At 42.5% G+C, this 26,580-nt stretch overlaps 1 protein-coding gene across 1 annotated transcript in view; it reads right to left on the minus strand.

Moving 5' to 3' along the window:
* Positions 1-1,578: 1,578 nt before the first annotated feature.
* The window catches only part of PRKAR2B (protein kinase cAMP-dependent type II regulatory subunit beta), a 64,759-nt gene continuing 39,757 nt past the window's right edge, over positions 1,579-26,580 (minus strand). Inside the window, exons 3-11 of the mRNA XM_081211670.1 lie at positions 19,701-19,753; positions 19,215-19,298; positions 13,582-13,688; positions 11,602-11,755; positions 11,310-11,411; positions 10,511-10,585; positions 8,086-8,151; positions 7,761-7,899; positions 1,579-6,620 (exon numbers count right to left, since the gene is read on the minus strand). Of these exons, the coding sequence (XP_081067796.1) occupies positions 6,487-6,620; positions 7,761-7,899; positions 8,086-8,151; positions 10,511-10,585; positions 11,310-11,411; positions 11,602-11,755; positions 13,582-13,688; positions 19,215-19,298; positions 19,701-19,753 (914 nt within the window). The 3' untranslated portion in view covers positions 1,579-6,486. The remainder of the gene's footprint in view (positions 6,621-7,760; positions 7,900-8,085; positions 8,152-10,510; positions 10,586-11,309; positions 11,412-11,601; positions 11,756-13,581; positions 13,689-19,214; positions 19,299-19,700; positions 19,754-26,580) is intronic.

The following is a 26,580-nucleotide window of genomic DNA, read 5'->3' on the forward strand; positions in this document are numbered from 1 at the left end:
CATTTGAAGCAGCATATGTTTTGGGGTGGGTCATACTGCTTTTTTCAAAATAGGTGCATGACCCATAGTTTCACGCTAAAATCTTGTAACTTTTCTAAGTTCTGGGGTCTATTTTTGTCCTGCTTATTTTGTGCTATAGCACAGATGGCAATAATACAGTACAGGAATATCGGGGGACACCTATTAAACCAGAACAATGTATCCAGTATGAACCCATCTTTAATGCACCATCAGTGCATGTTGCAGAATACACATACCGAAAACCACCAGTCCAGAGGGGCCCTAAATTTCAAGAGAAGAAATCTCAGAAGGATGTCGAAAAGGAGAGTCAGGAAAATTATATCACTCCAGCATGCTTGAAGGTTATTTTTAAGCACATAATAGAAATTAAAATGTAAACAGCAGCTTAGGGAAGTTACAAACAAGCCCAAGCATATGCCAGCATCATTGATGAGCACGAAAGGAAAGCTATAAAAAGGAGAGTGTGTTTTGGCTGTGAATCCTGGAAGACCTGTTCCCTGCCTTGCAGGGCTTTTTTCAACCTGGCTTGGGAGCCTGGCTAAGAACTACCATTGGCAGAACTGGCAGCAACAGCAGCAGATACGTTCTGTGCTTAGGATAATATTTTATTCTCTTACTAATTGTGCTGTTTTAAATGGACATTTTATATTATACTTCCTTTTGTAATGTTTTCTTTTGAAATGTTTAAGATATTTTTTAAAAAAAACTTTACTAGTTAACTGTGCATTCTGTAGTTGATATACAAATGACATGAGAAGACTTAATCTATTCATTTGTATCATTATTCCTATGATCTTTGTTTATAAAAGTTATATAAAAATAAAATATATTTTTATATTTTATTGTTTATAAAATAAAAAGTTACTATACACACACACATATAAACATATACATATAAACAGGGTGCATTAACTGTCAACAGGAACCACCAACACAGATTCAATCTTGTGGGACTTTCCCATATTACTTGGCTGGGAATGAGGACAATGATCAGATGCAAATGATCCACATGATTAGCCCCTGCTCACTTGGCTCCAATACACAGAGAGTTACTTCAGCAACATATTGTCACAGAAATGGTCATCCATGTCCCTGAGGCAACATGAGAAGGTGCTCTGACTGACATACTAATTTGGGAGTTAAGTAGAACAGTCATTAGGTTCTCTTGCTAGCTGGTTGAACTGGAACAGATGTTAGTATTTGGTTTCTACAGCTAACTAGTTGCAAGGTATCTAAAATACAAGAAATATTTCAAACACACTTGTGGTTGATGTTCCTTATCACCCTTTAAAATTTCACTGGCATTAGTAAGGCTCATTCCATACGGGCTCTCAGGAAGTTTCAGAATGGAAGACACCAATTCAAACATTCTTACTCAAATCATGCCCAGCAGAGGGAGTGCAAGTGTCTTGTTCATATATAAATTCAACAACAATGTGAATAAACGTCATACGAACCATGCTCTTTGCTTCACAAAAGATCCAGGGCTGCTACTAAGCAGATATATGAAATGTTTGAACTGATCTGATAATGCAATCCACAGACTCATGACAAATATTCTATATTCAAAATTATTTATTAATTTTGTACATTGTAAATCTCCACAATTCGTAGGTACCATAAAAAGAGGCATCAATAAAAAGACAGAATACTAACATTCAGGAAAGGGGAGTGGCACACAAACGTCTTTAAGGGAAATTAAGAATATTTCCTTGTGGTTGTTGTTTTGAAAACTCTGCTCTATCCAAAAGGTGCAGGGCAGATCATTATTTTCCATATTCTAAAAGTATTCCAAACACACACACACACACACACGTATCAAAAGCAGTAACTCCTAAAACCAATTAAGTTCAAAATACAGCTGTTACTTCCTCTATATGCTCCTGGATGTCTAATTTAACACAGGCCTCTAAACACCATCCCTTACAGGAAGGTGTTGTGATGCTGTTGGAATATATTCTTGTTTTAGGCTTTAGCTAGTTTCTGTAGGAAGAAGTGGCACAATTTTACAGCAGTGACATTTGTACACAGGAAGATACCCACTGTATTAAACTATTGGTCCCCTTAGTTCAGTATGAGATACAGTAGCAGCGGCTTTCTAAAGCTTCAGGCAGAGATAGCATTCTTCTACACCAAATCCTTTTTTCAAATTGGGGGTGCCAGCAACTGAACCGTCTTCATGCAATGCATATCGCTCAAGCCATTTTACTTAAATCTTCATCATTTGGAATATTTAAACCCTTAGCCCTACGCATGTGTGCCACCATCTCACATTTCAATGAATCTCATAACTTTTCAATGAAGTCAACTCCAACCCACGTGATCTTTAATCCCAGATTTTGAGGTGTAACAACTGTGCAGTTTTTGGCCTATGAGTGCAGATTCTATACCAACATTACATAAAACAGGAGGCTTCCAGGTGGTCTTGGGAGTGTGCTAGACACAACTGGGGTCACAGGAGCCAACTCCTAGGGGCTAAGATCCCTTCGCCCCCCTCAATAAAATATTTGAGGGGGTAACCCCCAAAAAGTTGATGGATATGGCCATTCAAATGGTGTGCATGTGCTGCATCTTGTGGTTGATTATGCAGAGGTGGGGCTTAACTGCCCTCCCCAAATATTTTATTCAAGTTGGCACCCCTGGCTGGGGAAATGTACAATCCAAGCATGCTGGGTGTACACACTTCCAGGTATGTGTGCATGGGAATCTTACTTTTAAAAAGACAAACAAGTGTTCTTTTTTTACATATAGAAGTCCATTTGGGATACAAAACTATGAACTTATCCTGATGTGACGTTCCGTTTCCACATAAATTTAAGATGTCCCTGGTCAAAGGACAATTGTGTGGCTCCCCCCCCCCCCACATTTCCCAAGGTGCATTTATGTATTCATTTATCACAACAACATCTTGTGATAATTTCTTCATGGCTTATCTAGAAATGTAACTCTTTTTCCTGGATGAAGACTCAACTTCAGCACTATACTGGCCGTACCAAGAAAAGAGCTGGAAGATAGGAAGCATGCACAATGGCGAACCAAGGCAGGCCTGATTCTGTCTATGCCATAACAAGGTCCATGGGCAACCCCACTGCTGAGAAGGGCTGTCACAAAGCCCCACTGCCCAGGCTACTTTGGGTACCCATATTCCAAACCACAGCATGCAACATCCTTAGCGAGATAAGCTACTCTACATTCCCAGCGGAACTATTCACATTGTTGACCTCAATGTCAACAGCCGCCAGACAGATGGCCACACATCCAATCTGTGCTTGTGGAGCTCTCCCAAGAGTCGATCATCCCTCCCAGCTCTGACCGCATTGGAAGGTGGGTGGGAAGAGGCACTTCCCTGGGCCCTGCCTAACAAACCATTGATACTCTCAAAGCTGACAGTGGTGATCATCTACTAACACACACAGCACAAAAAGACAGGGACTAGCTGCTGGGACCTCCCCCCCCCCCCCGCAAACTACCCTCCCCCCGCAAAAAAACCCCAGTCTTTTGTACTCATGATAGGATAGTTCTGTACACGTAAACCTGTTTCCTCTTACAGATGGCTGTTCTATTTAATGTGTGATCATGCCTTGCTAAGGGGTAGGACCAAGTAAGATACTGGTGGCTTAATTTTTAAATCTACACACTACCAGAAGCAAACCAGCTTTCAGTGACTGGAAGAGTGCATTTGTGCATTGCAGCCCTAATATTCATTGCAGGGGGTGGAGGAATTCTACAGAAATCTTAATGGTGCATAGTGTGGTTCGTGAAATGTTGAATCTAGTGTCCAATACTTACAGTGATTGTGTATGTCTAGGATATTTCAAAGGTACAGAGGTGACACTGGTGTTTCTTTAGGCTTTGAGTGGAACTCACTATCGCATAGGTAATTCATAATGTCCCCTCCCAAAAAAACCCCCACTGAACTAATACATAATATTTAAGAATAATCAGTTAGAAACATAAAAGTTGTTGGTCAGGATCCAAAGAGCTACTGCAGGTGTGATTTTGTTTTACTTTGAAGAACGAACTTGCCACACTCTATGGCTTTTGAAAGTCCCTTTTTTGGTAATACAGACGACTTCTTTTCAAGAAACACGCTCCCTTCCGCATATGAAACTAGTAGTATAGTTCTTTGCATCCAGGCCACGGAGTTTACTTTGTGATGTTTCTTCCTCGTATACAACACAACCACTTTTTCAAATCAAAGAACAAAGGAGCTTTATCGGGAAGATTATGTAAAAAGTTGACACTTGGTCATTTATATCACAACATATGATATAAATTATGTAACACTGATAATATTGTTGTATAATATCTGCCTTGTACATTTCTTTTTCATTTGTACCAATCACTAGCTGTTCCATATACTGTTACACTAACGTACATATGCACTGCAAAGTTAATACTCTCTCTCCAGCCCAAAATGGAAGAAATCACTGTGTGCCAGCCTTGTATTTAAGCACTAGCCTGGTAGCCATAGGTGACAATGAATTCTGTGTGGTTGAGTGCATGGAAATCTATGCTAACAAGCGAGTGGACTACTCTGTGCCCAGCAAGATGGCACAACACAGAAATGCAATGGGGCTGCTGGAGGAGGGACAGAGCTCATTGTCCCTCTTTTGTTAGCCTCTAGCAGGCAAGTTAAACACTTTGTAAGCTTATTTACAAGGCTGGTTAAAACAGTATTCTATGTTGAAGGCAGAGTGATAGCCTTTTTTCCAAGGAAGACAACACTTTTTTAAAAACTGGTACTCTTTGTTCATGGTTATTTTGAATCAAACTGGTTAGATTGACTGTAGCAGGCAAAAAATAGATCTAGCTATAGTGTTAGACCTTTCCCCTTGCAGACCATTCCATACATTCTTTGTGGCCCTGTTCCATGAGTTCCTTGAACCACTCCATTCACTGAAAACCAGCACATCCCTGCACCAGAGACAGGTGGAGGAGAGCATGACCAGATTAGATCTGGCTTTAGCTGCAGTGGCCTAAGGCACCATTTACATTATTTCAGCTAAAACCAGTTTATAGGGTAGGAACTGTCCAAGTTCACTGAATCTGAAACAAGGGGGAATCTTTTCACAAAAGTAAACATATTGTGTGTTGTTGTTTTCTTTTAAAAAGGAATAGAAAAAAACCATGTGGAATAAGGACACCCCAAATCCAGGTAATTCAGTTTAACTGAGGATCGTTCTTGTGACACTGCAATCCTTGTGGCTAATCCCAGATTATACCAGGATTAAAACTGCTTTGAAGACTATGTTTTATGCAAATTATATACACGATTATGAACATTGCCTATACAGTTACTTTTTCTTAAATCAAAATTAATTTTTTTCAGTGAAGATCCAGCTCAAGTCTAAATAATCAATACCACATATATAAATCAAGTGCAACTAAAAATAGATGCATTACATAAATCTTCCACATCTTGTAAAGTATTACAGTATCTTTCATACATACCTAAATGAAATCTGGCATCTTCTTATAAAATCAAGTGGACTTTAAAAACAAAAATACAAAGCTAATCTCAGACCTAGCTCATAAAACTGATCATGAATACAAAGCCATGGTTTGCTGTTTGGAAGGCTTCTGGTAACTACTTTTATAAATACCACCTTAAATAAAGCCCGTTCAAAGAGCCAACAAGCCAAATATATAGCCTTCTATACTAGATACTTGTGAACACTGGTGCACTAACGTTTGCAATATACCACATTTATCTGACATATGGACGAAACCCTGACTTTAGTTTATGTCAGTGGCAAATACCCCACCAACACCTATTTATTCTTTTTACCTCCAGATATTTAACAAAAACCATTAACTATTTAACAAGTAGGAATGCATTTATTCCACAGATATGCTGCAGTTCAAAGGGTTCTGTATTATTTAGGTGAAGCGGAGCTCTCTTAACAGCCACCACGGCTATTTACCAACAAACATGTTTCTCCAAAAGTAGAAAGCAAAGACCCATTCTTTGGGTGGAGTGGGGGGGAATAAAATAAAGAGACATGCTAGTATGCACAAGGAGTTTGGATTGCAATCACAGACTTATTTAAAAGAAATGTTAGTAACTTTATTATAGAAGACATGGTCTTTTTTTTTAGAGGTGTCAAATGGTTATAACCCAAAAACTGCACATAAGATTGCAAATTCCCATTGAAAAATGAAAGACTTATGGGGTTGATCTTTTAGGAGTATTACCTAGAAGCTGAGTTACTGGTGGGCTCAGTCCTTTAAGGTCAGGCCAACATAATGATTTCTCAGCCGTGTTTACTTATACACTTGAACGACAGTGTAAAAACACGCAAATAAAAGTTGGGAAAATAAAATAAAATGCCAACAAACCCGATCCCCTGTAAAATCACAAAAAAATGCTTAGCATCTACAGAAAGATAGACACATTTATCAGTGGACTAACCACTACTGTGCTATTTCTCATGAACAGATCGTGTGGCTTCGTTCTGCACTTCATGCACTGGGATCAGAAATGTCCATGTTTGTTCCAAAGAGAGCAACTAGCTGTTCTTCATAGTTCGCAATGTTCCTTTTCATTATTTCCATACAAGGTCCCAAAAGCCTTTCAAATGCCTGTACATCCATAACTAAAAATTTGGGGGGAAAGAAAGAGAATGAAAAAGTCCCAACATTCACTTTGCCAAATCTAGATGATAATAGGAAGATTATTTAAAATGCACACATTTAAAATCAGTACAACTGGAAAGAGCATGGCGAGATTAAAATAGCCATGTCCTTGCATGCACCAACTGTGCTTTTCCCACTGCAGTCTCTGTGGTCCTCAAAAAAGCCTTCAACCAAAAGCCAGGAGACTTCCTACAGCAGCTTCTGAAGTAGCGCATTAGGTATTGCAACTGAGAAATCCCTGTGCATCTTCAAAAGTATTTTTATTTTGTTTGTCAGTCACTTTTGAGTCACTTTTTTCATAAGTAAAGCTACATCATCATCATCATTTTTAAAATCTGTTTTAGGTGCAGATATTTGGATCCAACTTTGTATTCCAAAACTTTCAGGATGAAGAGTAACAGATGCAGGTGATGGTGTTTACACTGCTTTCTCTAACACAAAGGTGGGCAATCTCATTTTATCTGGCTTTGCCCAACACCAGCATCATGCGGTCCTGACAAATCACCCGCCCCCCCCCCCAAGGAATGCGGTCCTCAACAACAACAACCAAAGTTGTCCACTCCTGCTCTAATGTGTCAATCTGTCTAATCTGGTTTTAAAGAAGAAGAAGAAGAAGAAGAAGAAGAAGAAGAAGAAGAAGAAGAAGAAGAAGAAGAAGAAGAAGAAATATGTATTCAATTACTCAAATCATTTTAGCTCTGAATCCACTGTTAGAGAAATATGTCACCCCTCGAAGCTTGCAGTGAGTCCAAATATTAATTTGTCAAGGAAGTAAAATATTCTTAAGGTTTCTGAGGACCACAGAGTACAGTTTCCATACATGAATACAACTTTCAAACAACATGTTGAAAGGTGTTAAAATACTTCTGTGTTCATAATATTGTAAATAAAGGGATTCTTCTAATATCACCAGGTATCATAGCAATAGGCACAGGTTAAGTTCTAATATGTTGATTGAACTTAATGCAGCTAATGAAATTTGGCTTTATGGTATAAGAAAATACGTATTACAGAGTATGCACGCTCTCCAAGAGAAACTGCAGTATTCTCTTTGCTGCATAAAATAAAGCAAATACAAAAATAAAATAACTTTGCATTACCTAAACACTTGACTGTACCGAGTGCGAATGCTGAGGCAGCTCGAGGTTTGTTAGTTACAAGAGCAAGTTCCCCAAAATACTGTCCTCTAGTGTACCGGGCAATCTCCACCGCTTCATTTTCATCTCCCTCCTGCTTACCCTAAAAGGTATAGAAGCAAAAGGTACAGAAGTCAGACATTCATTAAACAATGGGTTACAGCTCATATAATATTCAATACATTGTGATAAATGAAATATGCCATTAAAGTTGCACAAATGTTCTTTTTACCATGTAAAGAAGCAGAAATATTTCAAGTTTTTTCAGTTACATTAATACAATATGTACCTTTCTTTTCATTGTGATTTTCACTTCTCCAGATTCAACAATAAAGAAACAGTCCGCCATGTCTCCCTGTATTTTTTTAAAAAACGAAACACCGTAAGAAAAACATGAATGTAGTTATTTAGTAGTTCTATTGCTTTAAAAAAAGAAAAAGCATATGAACAATGTAAAACCAAAAACATTTATCAGTGTGACAGTGTGAAATTATCCTTTCCTTTTCTCATAAACAACTGAGCAGCTTCCACATCCTTATAATCAAAACAAGCCTAATTAATGCTGGGTCTGTTCCCATGCGTTTTGAATGCATAATGTGTAATTCAGCTGTTATTTCCTTCAGTCAATCCTCAAATATCAATTTGGGGTAAAGGAGGAAGCAGAAGCAGAACAGCCAAGGCCTGGAAGGGTGGGGCAGCGGATACAGCAGCTTGCCAGAGTTTCATCTGCCTGCAACTAATCCGGAAGAGTCCTCTTCACTCTGTTCTCTCTGAGAATTGGTGGAAATAAACCATGCACCAACAATGAGATTCTCCCAGGTGAAACAAAAAATTAAACAGGCACCGAAGGGTGGGAAAAGCGGCGCCTTCTCTACGTGTTCCTTCGCTAACTATTCTCAAGGACTATGCCAAGAAAAATGATAAGTTTACTTTGTCCATCCTGCTCAGAACAACAGAGAGACTACTTTTCCAAGGGCAAAAGTGATCATGACACAGAGGAGCTGTTGCAGCTAGCTAACAGTTAGAACAAACCACAGTTCCTTGAGTCCATGGTTCATACTTCAAAAGGAGCTCGTGTGGCGCTGTGGTCTAAAACCACTGAGCCTCTTGGGCTTGCCGATCAGAAGGTCAGCGGTTCGAATCCCCACAATGGAGTGAGCTCCTATTGCTCTGTCCCAGCTCCTGCCAACCTAGCATTTTGAAAGCACTCCAGTGCGAGTAGATAAATAGGTACTGCTGTGGCAGGAAGGTAAACAGTTTTTCAGTGCGCTCTGGTTTCCGTCACGGTGTTCCGTTGCGCCATAAGCGGTTTAGTCATGCTGGCCACATGACCTGGAGAGCTGTCTGTGGACAAATACTGGCTCCCTCGGCCTGAAAGCGAGATGAGCGCCGCACCCCATAGTTGCCTTTGACTGGACATAACCGTCCAGGGGTCCTTTACCTTTACCTTACCTACTTCAAAAGAAAGCTAATTAGAGTTTGCCTCTGAATAATACTTGGTGATTACAGTGGTACCTCGGGCTACAAACACCTCAGGTTACAAACACTTTGGGTTACAAACTCCACTAACTTGGAATTAGTACCTCGGGTTAAGAACTTTGCCCAAGGAAATTACCCGGCAGTGGCGGCGCAGCAGCAGCGGGAGGCCCTATTAGCTAAAGTGGTACCTCAGGTTAAGAATGGGTTTAGGTTAAGAATGGACCTCCAGAACTAATTAAGTTTGTAACCAGAGGTACCACTGTACTTTTGTGCTCACACCCTGCTTGGGGGCTTTCCATATAGGCAATCTGGCAGGTCGCAGTGGAAGAAGATGGAATGCTGAACCAATAGCGCTCTTCTTATTTTCTTAGGCCCGTGGTTTAGGCAGGATCATTCCCCGTAATGCTAAATCCTGGCTTAGCATTGTATCTGAACTTGGCCAGTACGGTATAGAGATATAATAAAGCAAAATGTTTTTCAAAAAAAATAAATCACTCTGCTGAACAGCTTTTTGTGGCATAATTCACCCAAAGAGAAGAAGAGCCTGCTAAAAGCCTGTGCATGAAGTCAAATGAAACAGGAAGTGGATGGGGCAGTGGTCACCAACCTTTGGGGGCCCATTTGGAATTTTTAGGAGTGTGTCATTGCATCACCCACTCTGGTTGCTTCTCTCTCCCTTCCGTGGGTCACCCTCCCCAAACAAAAAGAGAAATGCACACATGCAAGCATGCATAAACATTCTTTGCTTTTCCACAGGGTCAGGGACGGGAAGGGACCTTATCAAATAGTCCAGTAGGTTAGAAAGTCCGTGGAGAAGCAAAGTAGGAGGTCTATGTAAGCTGATGCTGAGGTAATTACACTGCTGCTTTGTACAGGCAATGTCACCTGGAGAAAAAGAATTTAAAAGGCTATCATGTATGTTTCAAAAATAAAAAGCAGCTAAACCATAGGTGGTTTATCACATGGCTTCATACAATAAGATAAGGAGACACCTTTGACTGCATAATTTATGTACTTGTTTAATTATTGGTATTCAAATTATCTTTTGAATTCATTTCCCAGAACTCTGGTGTTCATTGTAATTGCCTTTTAGATTACACCGCTATTTCTTGTATGTCAGATAATTCAGTACTTCAATGTTTGAGGCTGTCCAATAAGCTTTTATGTGTGATCTGCTTGCAGATAAAGTCATTATACTTACTGAATAACTAGCCAAACAGAACACAAAGGCATACCTGAGCAATGATTTGTTCTCCGTCTTTGTATATTTTGGTGCCGATCACATCCACCACTTTCAACCGTTCCGAAAGCTTTAACCAAAAAAAGGAAGACAAATTTTGCTAACATATACATGCATAACCTCCAGCACTGCACAGGTAAATATGGAGATATGTGTGCTTCTCTTTTCCACTGCCTGAGGATACCTCACGAGGATCTCATGTCAATGATGGACGTTATGTTTCGATAGCAGATTAGTTTCTGCACACAGTCACACACCTGACTCTGCCCTCCAACCAGGCAAGCAAAAGATGTTATCAAAGTTCAATGACATATTCCAGCCAGGCAAGAACATTTGTGGCCTGGGAAGAGTTCAGAGGGCCAGATCAAACGGCCTGGGGAACGAACATTTGGCACCCAGGCTTGAAGTTTGCTACCCATGGCTTATAGACATGGAGAATTAGGGCAATGGACTGAAACCTGAAGAAAAGCAACTGTGACTAACATGTATATATATATCCAACCAAAACATTTAAAGAGACACACCAAATGAAAAAAATAGGGATGGAGACTTGCAATGGACAAGATACCTGGAAACAGAATCCGTACATGATAAGTAATGATCATTGGAGTACAAAAACATACCACATAGTAAAACAGTTTTTCTTTATAGCAAATCTATTAAAAGCATGCACAGCTTTTGTTTTTTAAAAAATCCCCATTATTATTCCAGATGTTGAATTAATTACACCAAAATGTATTTGCAAAAAATAACTGTGTTAGAGTAAATGAAACAATACTAATAACATAACTTACTTCTAAAGACTTAAGGAAGGGCAACGACTCAATAAAATTTTCATACATTCTTCTCTTTTTGGCATTGTTTTTTACAATAATTCTTCGAAATGTGACTCTGTCCTTTAAAAAGTTCAAAGTTAAAATGGCAGGTTAAAAACGATAATTTGTACAATTATTTAAACACAGCAGCTAAGCAAACATTTGTGTATACTTAAGTTGATTTTGGACCACACACACACACACACACACACACACACACACACATTTTAAAAACCTACTGATAGGACAAGTCCAAAGGAATTAAACTTACCAAACCCCACACAGCACCAGGAGAGGTAGCAATGATTGTAGCCGCTCTGGGTGTATTGTACATTAAAGCCAGCTCACCAAAGCTCCCACGGTTGTCATACGTGCCAACACACCTTCCAACACCTTCACATTTCACATAGATATCGTACGTCCCTCTATAAGATATACATAAAGTGAACACAGATTGTGCGTGCAATGCTGGAAAGATTAAAAGTAAAAGAAATGCTGATATTTGCTTACATCAAAAATGCATTCTTCATTATCAGAATTAAGGGGTGGGGTGGGGCCCCAAAATTTAACACTTACCTCTGCAGCATTCATTTTCCCCCCCACTGTACATTGCAGAACCACAGCAGAGATGATGAAACCCATGAGATCCACGGTGTTACCAGTAGAGCAAGGATTTGAATCCAGTCTCCTAGTTCTATCTTTCTGTTATTTACTAAAGCACACAGGCTTAAACTGCTTCTTAATCTCAACCAAGCTCACACCAACAAAAAGTAAACTTCTATGGACATAATCACAATTGGCATGCTTAATTTATTGGATTGTGCACACTACATTGCTCATAGAGTATACTTTTTATTCATCTGATTTCTGCCATGCATGGCCATTTATAATGCAAACAGCCAAGGCAAATCAGATGTCCTCTGTCAGGGACACAGGTTGACTGTGGTTGGGAAGCGCATTGTGAGAGGAGAACGAGTGGGTGTGATTTGCACAAAGGAGTGTGTGTTGTGTGCAGTGCTGGATTAAACCCTATGGAGGCAGTCAAAATCTCGGGGGGGGTGTCCTCATACACTCCCTCTACTGGGATAACATTGAATTAAGAAAGCTTGATTGCAATTTTCTTTCCAGGTCAAATCAATATTATTTTGATCCGTTGTCGCAGGACCCCTAAAAGGCATGGGGTCCGTAGGCCGGTGCCTTCTCTGCCTGTTTGGTAGCTCAGCACTGGTTGTGTGTGGTGGGGGGTTCTTTGCTGTATATTGGGTGCCAGTGAAGAAGATGCTGCAACTATTGCTCTGGCAGGGGCAAAGGGAAATATGGCCAAATAAAGGGAGCAACCCACCATAGGCCGTGCAGGTATGGGTAAAGGTAAAGGGACCCCTGAGCAATAGGTCCAGTCATGACTGACTCTGGGGTTGCGGCGCTCATCTCATCTCATCTTTATCTCAGCTCATCTCATCTCATCTTTATTGGCTGAGGGAGCCAGCGTACAGCATGACTAAGCCACTTCTGGCAAACCAGAGCAGCGCATGGAAACGCTGTTTACCTTCCCGCTGGAGCAGTACCTATTTATCTACTTGTACTTTGACGTGCTTTCGAATTGCTAGGTTGGCAGGAGCAGGGACTGAGCAACAGGAGCTCACCCCGTCACGGTGATTCAAACCGCTGACCTTCTGATCAGCAAGTACTAGGCTCTGTGGTTTAACCCACAGCGACACCCGCATGCCTGTGGCAGGTATCGATACTTGCATAATATTCCGCTTATTAGATAATTAGGGGCATCACATTGACACCATAAAACACTTCTGCTAGTATGCTCCCAGGTGCCTTTTCCAGGTTTTGCTTTTAGCATTGAGACCAAAGAGACCACTTAACCCCGTAGATTTCTGCCCAAGGCACCGCTGACAGTACTATATGCCCCAGAGCTGTGTTTAGTTTTCAACAGAAACCAGGCTTGTAGTGTTGCAGCTCCAGCACCCGGGAATCAATACCAGCTGAAATTAGGCAGGCCCCCTGTAGAAATGCCTTTATTGGTTTTAAGAGTTTGTAAGGAAGGTTTTGTTGCTTTTAGAAATACTTATCTCATTTTTATATTGTAGACCACTTAGATGGCTTAGTGCCGTGAAGCGGTTTATAAACTGGGAAAATAAAAAGTGTAAATAAAATATTGCAGATTTTCACCAAATAATGTTGGGACTCTCAGGCCCTCCACACAACCGCACTGTACATAAAATAAAATAAAAACACTTACCGATCAATTACATAGAAGTTGTCACCATCATCACCTTGATCAATGACATGCTCCCCTCCTTCAGTCAACTTTTCAAACATGGCATCTAATACCTGAGACATCTGCTCCTGTTAATCAATAATATTAATTCATTTATTGCATTTATTGCTCACTTTTCTTTCCAGGAGCTCAGAGCAGTTCCACAATCCCCATGTCTATCCAAGAAGCTAATTTAAAGGCTACTCTCAAATGCAATGACTTAAGACTTAAAAAAAGAAGGGGGGAAACATGACTCATTTTTGTGACCAGTTGTGACATGCATTTGCTTCCCTAAGCCCAGGATGTTTTTTTAGTTTATTACACTGGCACGTAGGTCTGTTTTAGACATGATGCAGATGAGGAGACAACTCCCTCTCACTCATGCCTACCCTCTCTGAAGGAAATTTCTGCTCCTTTCCTCTTCCAGCGTCAGCTGTGATATAGCATTCTCTCTCCAACCAGATTCTGAAGCTGGCTTACCAAGGGTAAAAGTAAACCTGATCAGCACAGTGCAGACATAATAATAATGCAGGTGAACAGAGGCAAAAAGGAAACAGGGTCTGAGCACTCAGCCTGTTCCTGATCTTTTAACTATGATTAAGAAATTGGCAGTACAGTATATTATGTTTGCTTCAGGCTTCAATCTTGGGCTCATGTGACCTGAACAATTATTTTCCTTGACTTTCTAGATGTAAGATTGTGGTCCTGTCCACCTGAAAACGAAAAACAAACCGACCCCCAGGCCATTTATAGTATAGATAGGGCCTCTCCAACACAATGCACTCGGAGTGTGCTTCTTCAATGATCGTATGTGACAAATCTCTCCAGGGTGAGAACTTCAGTACATAACACCTACATCACAGACAGCAAAGCCCTGGGCTGCATGTGTGTCCTATCATGTCACATGTACAAGATAAGAAGATGCCGGCACAGTACACTTCCGGTAACATCCACTATGAGGGCTTTGTGCACACAAAAAGTATCCCCAAAGATGGATAATCATGATTTACTTAGACCATTTCTTTACTGCTCCATATGCTCTAACCACTATACAGTCAAACCTCGGTTGTCGAATGTAATCCGTTCCGGAAGACTGTTCGGCTTCCGAAATGTTTGATGGCCGAGGCGTGGCTTCCGATTAGATGCAAGAGCTTCCTGCACTCAAGCAGAAGCCGCGTCGGACGTTCAGGTTCCAAAAAACGTTTGAAAACTGGAGCATTTACTTCCAGGTTTTAGGCATTCGGGAGCTGAGGTTTGACTGTACAGCAAATGGAAACAACAACAAATTTTACAAAAACCCACAAAAAGTTTACTACCCCAATCTTCTCTCTCTTTCTCTCTCTCCTTCTGTTCTTCGCAAACTTACACTGTCTATAACATTAGAGTCTCACATCGAATATAACTGATCTGTAGAAAAGATTTTATTAATGGAAAACTGAGACACTGTATGCACTTTTCCAATTCAAGAAAATATTTAATAAAAAAACATTTTTTTAAAAAAAAATCCACAATAAAACCATTCACATGAATTACTAATAAATATACAAAGATAAATTTCCTGTTCTTCCAACACACTTCCCCCCTCAATACCTCTCAGCCTCATGGCTCTCACCTAGATCTACTAACTGACCCAGGCTCACACCCAAGATCCAAACAAACTTGTGGATCGCCTACAAAATCTCGCAACGAAGATAATTCCTGAAACCTGCTCATATCACCCAAGTCTCTCATTCTAGGCTTGTTTTATGGGCAGGCACCAAGGTTCTGGTACTGTATGACCCAAAACTAAAAGGCATTCAAGACAAAATACGTAATAAATCTGTCTCTCTTAATAACCACATACTGTATTTAACTATTCAGCAGAACTGTTTAGAATTTGAAATTGAGAAAGCAAAAAGAGCAAGGTTGAGTTAGCTAGCTAATCCAGCTATCTCAACATTCTGGCATACCAGGCAGGGCATTTCGTGTGTGTGTGTGTGTGTGTGTGTGTGTGTGTGTGTGTGTTGAAAATAGTACTTCTGGCTAGCCAGCATAACATGAAGGGATGGGGAGCCTGTTGTATTTTTCATTTGTTTATATTGTGTTTATTCTTCTGTGCTTACTAGCTAGCCTGGCTCCTTGCCAATGACCTGCTCTCAACGTTTTCATTGGGTTTCGACACTACTTGCCTCATGCTAGGGGCCATCCCAATTGTAAAGATTGACAGTTGGAATTAAATGGCCCCCAGGGGGAGACCCCAAGACCCCATAAAAGCAAAACTGGAAGGAGAGATGTCACTGAGTGCAGCGATGGGAAAGGTTATGCTTGGCAGATTTTCACCTTCTATGTGGCCCTTAAAAATACAGGAGCTTTCTCAAGAAGTGGACCTTGCCATCTTATGCTCACCCATTGGCTTTCTGACCCCCATTTTCTGAACTCTCTGGTCTTTCCACTCCCCTTCTGCCAACACCTCACAGGCCTTTTTGTTTCTAGTCCTTTAGTCACAACATCCCCCTCCCCAACTCTCTTCAACCTTATTTCTCAGCTTTGCATTCAAGCCTGCCTTTATTCCACCATCCTAGCTCCTAGTCAGGACCCTGTGCAGATCAGTACCCTTGATTTTCTCTCTCTCTCCCGGCCTGCTCCACACACCTTCCTAATTTAAAACAGTCGATCTTCTCTGCCCATCTTTCCTGCAGAATTGGGTCTGACTCCATCTATTCTTCCCTCAGGTTCCTGTATTTAGGTCCGCAGCCAACAATGTGCTTTGCTTCTGCCAACACTTACTTAGCTTCCTTGCCTCTTCTCACTACCGCGCCTCAAATCTCCTTCTCTCCCCTATGGTTTCAGTACCAGCCAAACTGACCTTTCGCTTTCTCAAACTGATGGAGACGTTCTATAAACATCCTGTGTTTCATTCCCCTGCATTTAAGCCTTGTAAATGTTCTAAGACCTCGCATCGGTTCGAGTAATAGATGCCACGGGCTCCGTCATCCCTGCTGCTGCCACAAAATCCCTTCGCACATTTCAGTATAGATGATGCTTTGTTCCCATATTATGCAAATAGACTGCACACTGAAGCAAAATGGTTCTGACTAATCCGTACGTCACCATTTGCTTGCTTTCTAAGAAAGATCTAATACAAGGGAACACTGTTTACTTGTGCACTTCAGATAAAATTTGACCTCAAAGTGGAGGAAAAGTAATTACAATTCAGGGTTCTGTAATAGAATAGAAACAGAATAGAAATACCTTATTGTCACTGTACCACTTGTTTACAGTGAGATTAAACGAGCCCCCCCCCCAATCTCTCAGTCCTTGTTACACTCTCTGCTGTCTTACAGCCACCAACCCTGAACATCAGCTGCAATGTTGCTGTCTTCCATTCAGCAGCCTCACGGCCCACATTTTTATAAAGAATTCAGCTATACAAAAGCTTATTTCAAAATGCTGTGAAATACTACATGGCATGGGGAGGGGTAATATTTAGTACACATACCACACACACACACACACACACACACACACACACACACACACACACAGTTTGCAGCCACAATGTGTGAACAATTCCTTCTTGCTTCAAAAGTATGGTTCTGTAAAACAGAATCAATGTCTCCAAATTTTTATGTGTCATAATGGTGATTTACCTCCACGGTTGTGTTGTCAGGACAACTTCCACACAGCGTTAGAAAAATCTAGCCTGTGCCAAATTTCCACAGCAAACGTGGATGTGATGTTGAGACAGAGCCAGTAGCTATACACAAGTTCAACGCTTGCTGAGCATATACAACTCTGGTGGTAATTTGGCATTCAGCCTGCAAGGGAAGAGGTGCAGGTACACAGGAAAGGGATATTCGCCTTACTATACAGTTTACCCTAGACCAAAAGCAGATGATTCTGGTTTATGGAAGGATCCTGTGACCTACTGCTACTGCAATAATTTGCAACTATGGGAGACACATCTCCCTGGGAGAAACCAGTCCTTTACTTTTTCCTATACTGCTCCTAAATCTCCCCTGCACACATGGGCATCCATGGTGCGGGGGGGGGGGGAGTGCAAGGGAGCAATGTGCCTCCTGGATAACCCCCAGATTTCCAGCTTCCATTTTTTAAAAAGAGTAAGCTTCTAGCATTTTTAGAACCTGAGATAAAAGGCAAAATGCACAGGCACTGTTTTTTTCTGTGAAAAATTAGCCTGTTCCCTGCACCAGTGTTTTGCACACCCATCCCTGCACCTCAATCAACTCTGACAGCTGTTATAGTCAGCACAGAAGGCACAGAGGTGCTTGTCACGAAGAGCTTGGGATCCTGGAGAAGACACAGTATTTAATAGGTGTCACAGTCAACCCAATAGTGACACAAATGCTACAAAAACAGAGTGAAATTAATCCATACAGTCGTACCTTGGAAGTTGAACGGAATCCATTCCAGAAGTCCATTCGACTTCCAAAACATTCAAAAACCAAATCGCAACTTCTGATTGGCTGCAGGAAGCTACTGCAGCCAATCAGAAGCTACAGAAGCCCTGCCAGATGCTCGGATTCCAAAAGAACGTTCACAAACTCGAACAATCACTTCACTTCCAGGTTTGCAGCGTTTGAGAGCCAAAGCGTCCGAGTTCCAGGGCGTTCGGGATCCAAGGTACGAATCTCCTTGCTATACGCTAGTACCCTTTCTGCACCGATTTTCCACATTATAGAACTGACTCCAATACTCCCTGCAATACATGAATATCAGACTACCAGAAACTGCTTTGTACTGAGTCAATCCATTCACCTATCTGGGTCAACAGAGTCTACAATGACTGAAAGTGGCTCTTCAGAGTTTCAGACAGCGTTCCAGCACTACCTGGAAAAGCCAATGACTGAACCTGGAACCTTTTTGTTTTCAAAGCTACCTTTGAGCTATGCCCATTCCCAGCTCATAAGCATGATTATTACAGCTTTGAGGACGCCACTTTTCTGCTACAATGCACAGATCTTCATCAAGCTAGAGACAGGAAAGCAGGAGCCTTCGACACGCACACAGCCCCTAGCAGAAATGCAGCAGATTGTGTCTAGATGGTTAAAAATAAATGCATACAGTCATACCTCGGGTTACAGATGCTTTAGGCTGCGCACCGCGCTGAACCCAGAAGTACTGGAACAGGTTACTTCCGGGTTTCGACGCTTGCGCATGCACAGAAGCGCCAAATTGCAACCCGCGTGTACGCAGACGCGACGCTGCGGGTTGCAAACGTGCTTCCCGCACAGATCACATTCGCAACCCAAGTGTCCACTGTATTAAGTTTGGAGTAGAGCAGCTAGGCAAAAATGCAAAACAGATTAAGTGACATCAATGTTACTCTAAACAACTTTTATAAAATATCAAGTTCATACAAGCAAACACATTCATACTACATGGGCCTTTGGAAACAAAGAATATAACAATTCTAACAACTTATCTTAAAAGAATGTTGGTATTGTTTGTTACAGACAATACTATACCTTCTCTTGATATTGACACCAACTTTCACAATGATTTGTTGTTAAAGGAACAAAACCCCAGAATCATGCTTCATCTCAGAATTTCCCTGAAAGATGAATCTCTTAAGTGTTTCTGGGATCGTTAAAAGAAATAAAGTCACCACTTACTGGATCTAGGTTCTTAAATAGAAGTATGTCTTTGCAAGCTTCTTGCAGTCTGTTTCTTTGATCATCTGTTTTGGGGTGAATAATCTGGAAGAAATAATTGCAATTTCTATTTCACTTCTCTTAGTCTTAAGAAAAATGATCCTAAAAGAGGCCAAAGGACAAGTTAGATGAACACCCCTGGAAAGCGAGATATAAATCATACTACTAAACAAATATTGTCAGGGAAATAACTGAGACTTTCAGAATTTTAAATCAATCTCAAATTAAAAAGACACAGCACAGGAAAGGAAACTTTAGTCTTTGATTCCTATCAAAGGGAAATTACAATAAAGATGATGGTGAAAGAAAAGGGTTTTTAAATTTATATTCTAACACATTTTTCAAAAACTTATGTGATACAACTTCTATTAAGGAGTGTCTTTGCATATTTCCTGAATTTGTCTTCCAATAATACAAACATACATTTAGTCTACAAAGTCAACATACCCTTGATTCAGTTTCATCCTCCTCTTCATCAGGATTATAAGCTTCTGCACACACTACAAAAACAATGAAAATATGAACTGAGTTTCAAACCAAATGCTCTCAGAATTCTATTTTGAGACCAACATTCAATGGTGAACATTTAGAATTGTGTTATTTTGTTGTAGCTTGTTGTTTATCGTCTTGCATTTCTTGAAAGAAAAGCACCTGAAATGAGCAAATCAAAACAATTACCGGTATATTGAAAAAGAAAGAGAGACTTTATGCAAATATATGATTCCCTTTGTATTTTTCTTTCATTGGGCCAAAAGAAGCCAGCTCCTTCAATCTATGGAATATCTTCTAGATTCTTCAATAAATTTTGACCAGGCTCAAACAAACAAAGTGAGCACCTTGGTAGTATGCCAATCCCATTACCCAACACTCTTGTCTCATGCAAGCTGAGATGCAGGCAAAAGGGTTCATTAACCTTCTTTTTTCCCCAGTACAAAGAACAAGTTTCGACTGTATTTCTTGAGACACCCTATTATTTGGCTTGCGCATGGCAACAAGAGGCGAAGAGGTATAAAACAGGTGCTCCACCGAAGCGACATTTGCGTGCCTGTTTCTGCTGCTGCCATCATGTGAATGAAGAAGTATGAAGATGGATGCCACAAAAAAATAATAATGCAAAATGCAAATGCTCAGAAATACTTGTTTCTTGATTATTATATAGTGCATGTGCCGGAGTTCTGTCCCAGCAATGGAAGAAAATCCATTGCTAAGCACCAACATTTCCAGGATTGAACCATGACACACAGAACAGATGCCCCCGAGAGTCCTGGCTGGAATGGGTTGGCTCCACCTACTAATGCACAAATCCCTTCTATCAAACTAGTGCGGCCATCCTGGGCACATCCAGGAATTTGCCTATATCCGTCTGTCATGTGTTAGAAAGCACACAGCACCATATTCAAAACTTGTGATTTTATTTTAATTTCCTAGGTGTAGAAGTCTGAATACCAGCCATGTCTACGTAAGCATCTTCTCTCCTACTTCCTATTTCACATTCCGTAACACAATAGATTCCATCACAAAATGTCTGCATAGCATTTTGTCACAATACATGTTACAAGAGGCACCATCTTAAAACAGGCATTCCCTCCTGTCTATGGGTTTTTCTCAGCACACCTTTTTCAGCAAAATATTTTAAATTGAAACAATCAGCCAACTAAACGTTGCAGTCCAAGGTTTCAAGTCACCACAGTTCATTCCTCACCGATTATTTGTTTATCAAACTGGCAGTATCGCCATTTTTGAAGCTGTACCAAGGTTTACATTCTTCTGTGAGCCATGTTTGCACACTTCGCCAGAAGCGTAGTTGTTTGCTTACAATATCTCACATCTGGTATCTGGCTGCATATATATCGTAACATAAAAGTTCAGCCAATACTTCTTCCACACAGAAGGTATTTCTTTGTCAATCTGCATAGCGTTGCGTTAGGACTACCTTGCCTTAGAAATGCTAAATTTCTTCTTATTCAAATTCTTGAGCATATCCAGGACTATATATTTTATGTGAAGGAAGTCATAAAAGTTATTTTATGTTCAACAGTAGCTCCTGATATAAATTAAATAAGGGAAATCAAATGCTCTAAAACAGTGGTTTTCAACCAGTGTGCCTTAGCACCCTGGGGTGCCTTGAATGACGGTCTGGGGTGCTGTGGGCAACACTGGCCTCTGTCCCTCTTCCCTTCCCTTCATCCTCTGATGCCCTCTTGCATCTCTGCCACCCAAAGGCTTGCACAACAATTTGTTGCAGCAGCCCTGGCTACAAGCTCAGCAGGTACCGTATTTTTTGTCCCATAGGATGCTCCGTCCCATAGGACGCACCTAGTTTTTTGGGGGGGGAAATAAAGGAAAAAATTTTCCCCTTTATTTCCCCCCCAAAACCAGGTCGGGGAAACCGAAACAGGTTGAGGAACAGCGGGGTGGCGGCAGGCTGCTATCCCCAGCATGGGGAGCCCTGCGGGGAACTCCTGCAGAGCTCCCCACGCTGCGGATGTCTGCCCGGCGCGAGGGGCGCTCTGCTTCAGGGCGCCCCTCGCGCCGGGCAGCAGGCTGCTATCCGCAGCCTAGACAGCCCTGCGGGACCTCCCTCAGGGTTGCCTAGGCTGCAGATGTGTTCCCGAAGCGCCGGGCGCTTTGCTTTCAGCGCGCACGGCGCTCCGGGAAGCAGGCTGCTGTCCGCAGCCTAGACCAGTGTTTCCCAACCAGTGTTCCGCGGCACACTAGTGTGCCGCGAGACGTTGGCTGGTGTGCCATGGGAGGGAGGCGGGCGAGTCGGGCGGCGAGAGGCGGGGCGGCGGCGGCGAGCACACGCGGGGCGGCGAGCGAGCTCCCTCCCACATCCCATCGCCGCTCGCTTCGGCCGGCCTACTGGAGGAAGGCGCGAAAACCTCGCGCATGCGCAGGCCTTCCGCCTGCGACAGCCCAGTAGGCCGGCCGAAGCGAGCGGCGATGGGATGTGGGAGGGAGCTCGCTCGCCGCCCCGCGTGTGCTCGCCGCCCGACTCGCCCGCCTCCCTCCCACGGCACACCAGCCTACCTCCCTGCTTTTTCCAATTAAGGCAACCTCCACTCTCCTGCCCCTCCGTGTTTCTCACCCCAAAGCCTTGTGGGCAGCAGGAAGTGGGGCCGTCCTGTCTCTACCCCACGCCGGGTGGCTGCTGACACGTCCCTTGGGCAGGAGAGGCATCCGGCTAGATGAAGGCAGCGACGCCGGGGGAACGAAACAGCACGGCAGGTCTGAGCTGGCGCCTGGAAGGACACAGATTGCTTCATGTCGCTGCATTCCACAGCTCCGAGGCTGGCAGGTGAATGCGTGCACTTCTCTCTCTCGTTTTATTTAATGTGCATTTTAGAAGCATGTGGAAATATCCTGCGTCATCAACCACTTTGGGGAAAGTGTGCGTGTGTGTGTTTGGGGCTAGATTTCATGCATGCCTTTTTTTTAAGTTCTCTTCCTGCTTCATCCACATTCACCCCCCAAAAGGCCATTTTCTGCGTGCTGAATAAATTCTGCAACTTACTATTTCATACTAAAGTAATTATAAAATACTTTGTGTTTATTTGATTCCTATTAAAGAGAGTTACTTTATATATAGTCAATATAGGCACAGAGTTAATTTTTTTAACATTTTCTAATGGTGGTGTGCCGTGAGATTTTTTTCATGAAACAAGTGTGCCTTTGCCCAAAAAAGGTTGGGAAACACTGGCCTAGACAGCCCTGCGGGAACTCCCGCAGGGCTGGCTAGGCTGCGGATGTCTTCCTGAAGCCTGGAGAGCAAGAGGGGTCGGTGCGCACAGACCCCTCTCACTCTCCAAGCTTCAGCGAAAGCCTGCATTCACCCCATAGGACACACCCAGATTTCCCCTTCATTTTTGGAGGGGAAAAATGCGTCCTATAGGGCGAAAAATACGGTAAATGGTGCCTCTGGGGCTGGCCAGGGGGTGCTGGTTGGCCCAGCCAACCAGTCCACCAGCCCTTGCTGTTGGGAATGGACAGACAAGTCCCAGGCCCCTGCAGGACAGTGTATGGAGGCACCTCTCTTTGGGGCTGGGCAGGGGGAGCAGCTCAGAGACCAGGGCAGCAGCAGCAGCTGCCCGGAGGACTCCCAAGGAGAGGGGAGGCTGAGGGAACATTCCACAAGGAAGGGTGTTCTAAAAAGGGTGAGGGGCTGCCAGCTCTGCAGGCAAGGGGTGACGCAACTGGGCTCCTGAGTCCCACAGGGCTGCTGCAGAAAGAATGCAGTTGGTCAAGGGGGCCGTGGACCCAAAAGGGTTGAAAACCTCTGACCTGGCATTTTTAACACCATCAGCTATAGCCCCTATGTTGTCACTTGATAGCTGCACGTTCGTAGCCTTAGCAGCCAGCAGTCCCAAATAACTGCATTTGTAAGTTTCCTTTTGTAGGTCTCATATACACAACCATTCACCTCATTAATCCTCACATCAGTCCTGCAAGTGAGGTTTCTTTTTCCAAACTTTAAAGCGGAAGCACTGACGTATCCAAAACAAAAGTGCCCAGGAGAGCTGAGATGTGAATTCTAGTCACCCTAGGGAGGTCCCTCATGAATCACCAAAGGACAGGACTAAAAAGAACTTAACCTTGCATATACTAAGTTATATGCATGCATGCAAATTCAGAAACTAGAATTTAAACAGAAATGCAATACCTCTCATCACATGGGGGAAGACTCTGATCAAGTGACCTGCTCATTCTTCTGCCTAGGGGTTAACTGCTGGTAGGCACGGCCCTGCTGTTCTCCTTTAACTTTCAACGGGACTTGGACCAGACAGCCCTTTAAACAGATGACCTTCTTCTGAAAGCAGGATACACCACTACCCTGGGCTCCCCAGTTTGAATTCGTCACTGTTTAGTAGGCCACAACGGCAACCCAATAAAACATGAGCCTGAGGCTCGATTGGTTCATTTATTCACTCACTCACTCAGAAGAGTATCTCTCCGGAACTCTTGGGGGTCTCTGTGTTTGGGCTGAGATGGAGTTGCCAGTTGGCCAAGATGGCTGCAGCCTTGGCTCTTAGCCATTTGGGGCTCCATGTACTTCTCTTTGAGGGCAGTCTTGTACCACCAACTACTGTTTTCTCCCATGGCTTACTTTAAGTATGCAAGAGTATATGCATGCATTCCATTTTAGAAGCATCATGTTTCCAGTGGCAACAAAAATCATAATGAGGTGAGGATGGCTTTGCTTGTTTATTAAAAGAAGTTCTAGGCTACCCTTTAATATAACTGTCAAAAGTGGTGTACAGGTAAATAATAGAAACAGTCACAGTATACATGGAACAACCGCATGGAAAAAATATTCAGCAAAAGGATAAAAGCTAATCAGCCCAGTTACATTCCACGATGGAAGGCCTGGGAAAATGGAAACAATTTTTGCCTAACTCCAAAAAAAGACAACACAGTTGGGCGCCAGGCAAGCCACTCCATAAACAGCTTGACTGAAAAGGCCTTCTCTGTCTGGTCATCAGCCACCTAGCTTCAAATAATGTAAACATTTGGGGAAAGTTATAAAAATCCAAAGCTTAAGCAGCTGTACTATTGCACATGCATCTACATACAGTGTCTATTTTGGGGAGAATGGGGCTTTTAGCAGTCATGATTTTGTGCAAGGTGAAATTCAAAAAGAACTGAATCAATCACTGCAGTACAATAGGTCCTGTACCGCAAGAACAAATGGAAATAAGATTACTTTAGAAGCTAATCAAGATGGAAATAGGTGGCTCTAAGGTTACAGAGAAGGTAATGTTATTCATACTGTAAATCATCTTCTTGGTGGAAAGGAAAAATTAAGAGTAATTTCAATGCCCAATAAATAATGCATGAGATCACTTACATAATCAGAAGATGGGGAAATGAACTGAATCAATAAGAATGTCATAATTTCTACAGTATTAAATAAGGATTAGGGGAAATCATAAGTTCCTCATGACAGATCATCCTGGTGATTTTAATAGGTTTCCCACTAAATGCAGAATACCGTTCTGCAAATTTCCATGTAAGTGGTCAGTCCTTGGTTTCATTTTGATAGAGCAGATTTTTAAACATGCATAGAGCTGAATCCAGACTGAGGCTGCAATGTTATGAACACCTGAAAGCAGGGGAGCCTGGCAATGAGGGGAAGCAACCATGCACGTGGCCCCCTGCCAACGGTGTTGCTGCACCAACTGGGAGGTGGAAGGGTGAGGGAGTGGGGAGATCAGCATGATCATAGAATCATAGAGTTGGAAGAGACCACAAGGGCCATCGAGTCCAACCCCCTGCCAAGCAGGAAACACCATCAGAGCACTCCTGACATATGGTTATCAAGCCTCTGCTTAAAGACCTCCAAAGAAGGAGACTCCAGCACACTCCTTGGCAGCAAATTCCACTGTCGAACAGCTCTTACTGTCAGGAAGTTCTTCCTAATGTTTAGGTGGAATCTTCTTTCTTGTAGTTTGGATCCATTGCTCCGTGTCCGCTTCTCTGGAGCAGCAGAAAACAACCTTTCTCCCTCCTCTATGTGACATCCTTTTATATATTTGAACATGGCTATCATATCACCCCTTAACCTCCTCTTCTCCAGGCTAAACATGCCCAGCTCCCTTAGCCGTTCCTCATAAGGCATCGTTTCCAGGCCTTTGACCATTTTGGTTGCCCTCCTCTGGACACGTTCCAGTTTGTCAGTGTCCTTCTTGAATTGTGGTGCCCAGAACTGGACACAGTACTCCAGGTGAGGTCTGACTAGAGCAGAATACAGTGGCACTATTACTTCCCTTGATCTAGATGCTATACTCCTATTGATGCAGCCCAGAATTGCATTGGCTTTTTTAGCTGCCGCGTCACCACAGAATCATGCCAACGTTCACCAGCAAGCACAGCAACACCACTCAAGGATGTGTGGCTGGCAACATCAAACCTGCCCTATGGGAATCCCTTGCAGATGACCACAGTGCCTGGAGAGCGTCAGGTCATGCATCCATAACAGTGACCAGAGGAGGAATGATTGCCGGGAGGAGTGCAGAGAAGAAACGCCATAGTGCATCTGCAGCAGCACAACTGGATGCCTTCATCTGCCCCAGCTGCAACAAAACAGGTCTCTCCTGTATTGGTCTCTATAGCCACAGCGAGCGCGGTAACCTTCCGACAGCTTGACCTCGCCCCCAAAGGCACACTCCTCCGAGACAGATGGATGCCAACATCATTTGAAACGAGTTCTTTACCACGGAACCCAACAAAACACGATTTGTCTGACCTACAAAGCACTACACAGATGAATGTTTGAGCATTTTATACGAAGCTTGGCCTACCAACAGAGAAAGAAGGATGTTTTCTCATT

Source organism: Podarcis bocagei, assembly GCF_964188305.1.
Source record: "Podarcis bocagei genome assembly, chromosome: 10".
Classification (NCBI taxonomy): domain Eukaryota; kingdom Metazoa; phylum Chordata; class Lepidosauria; order Squamata; family Lacertidae; genus Podarcis; species Podarcis bocagei.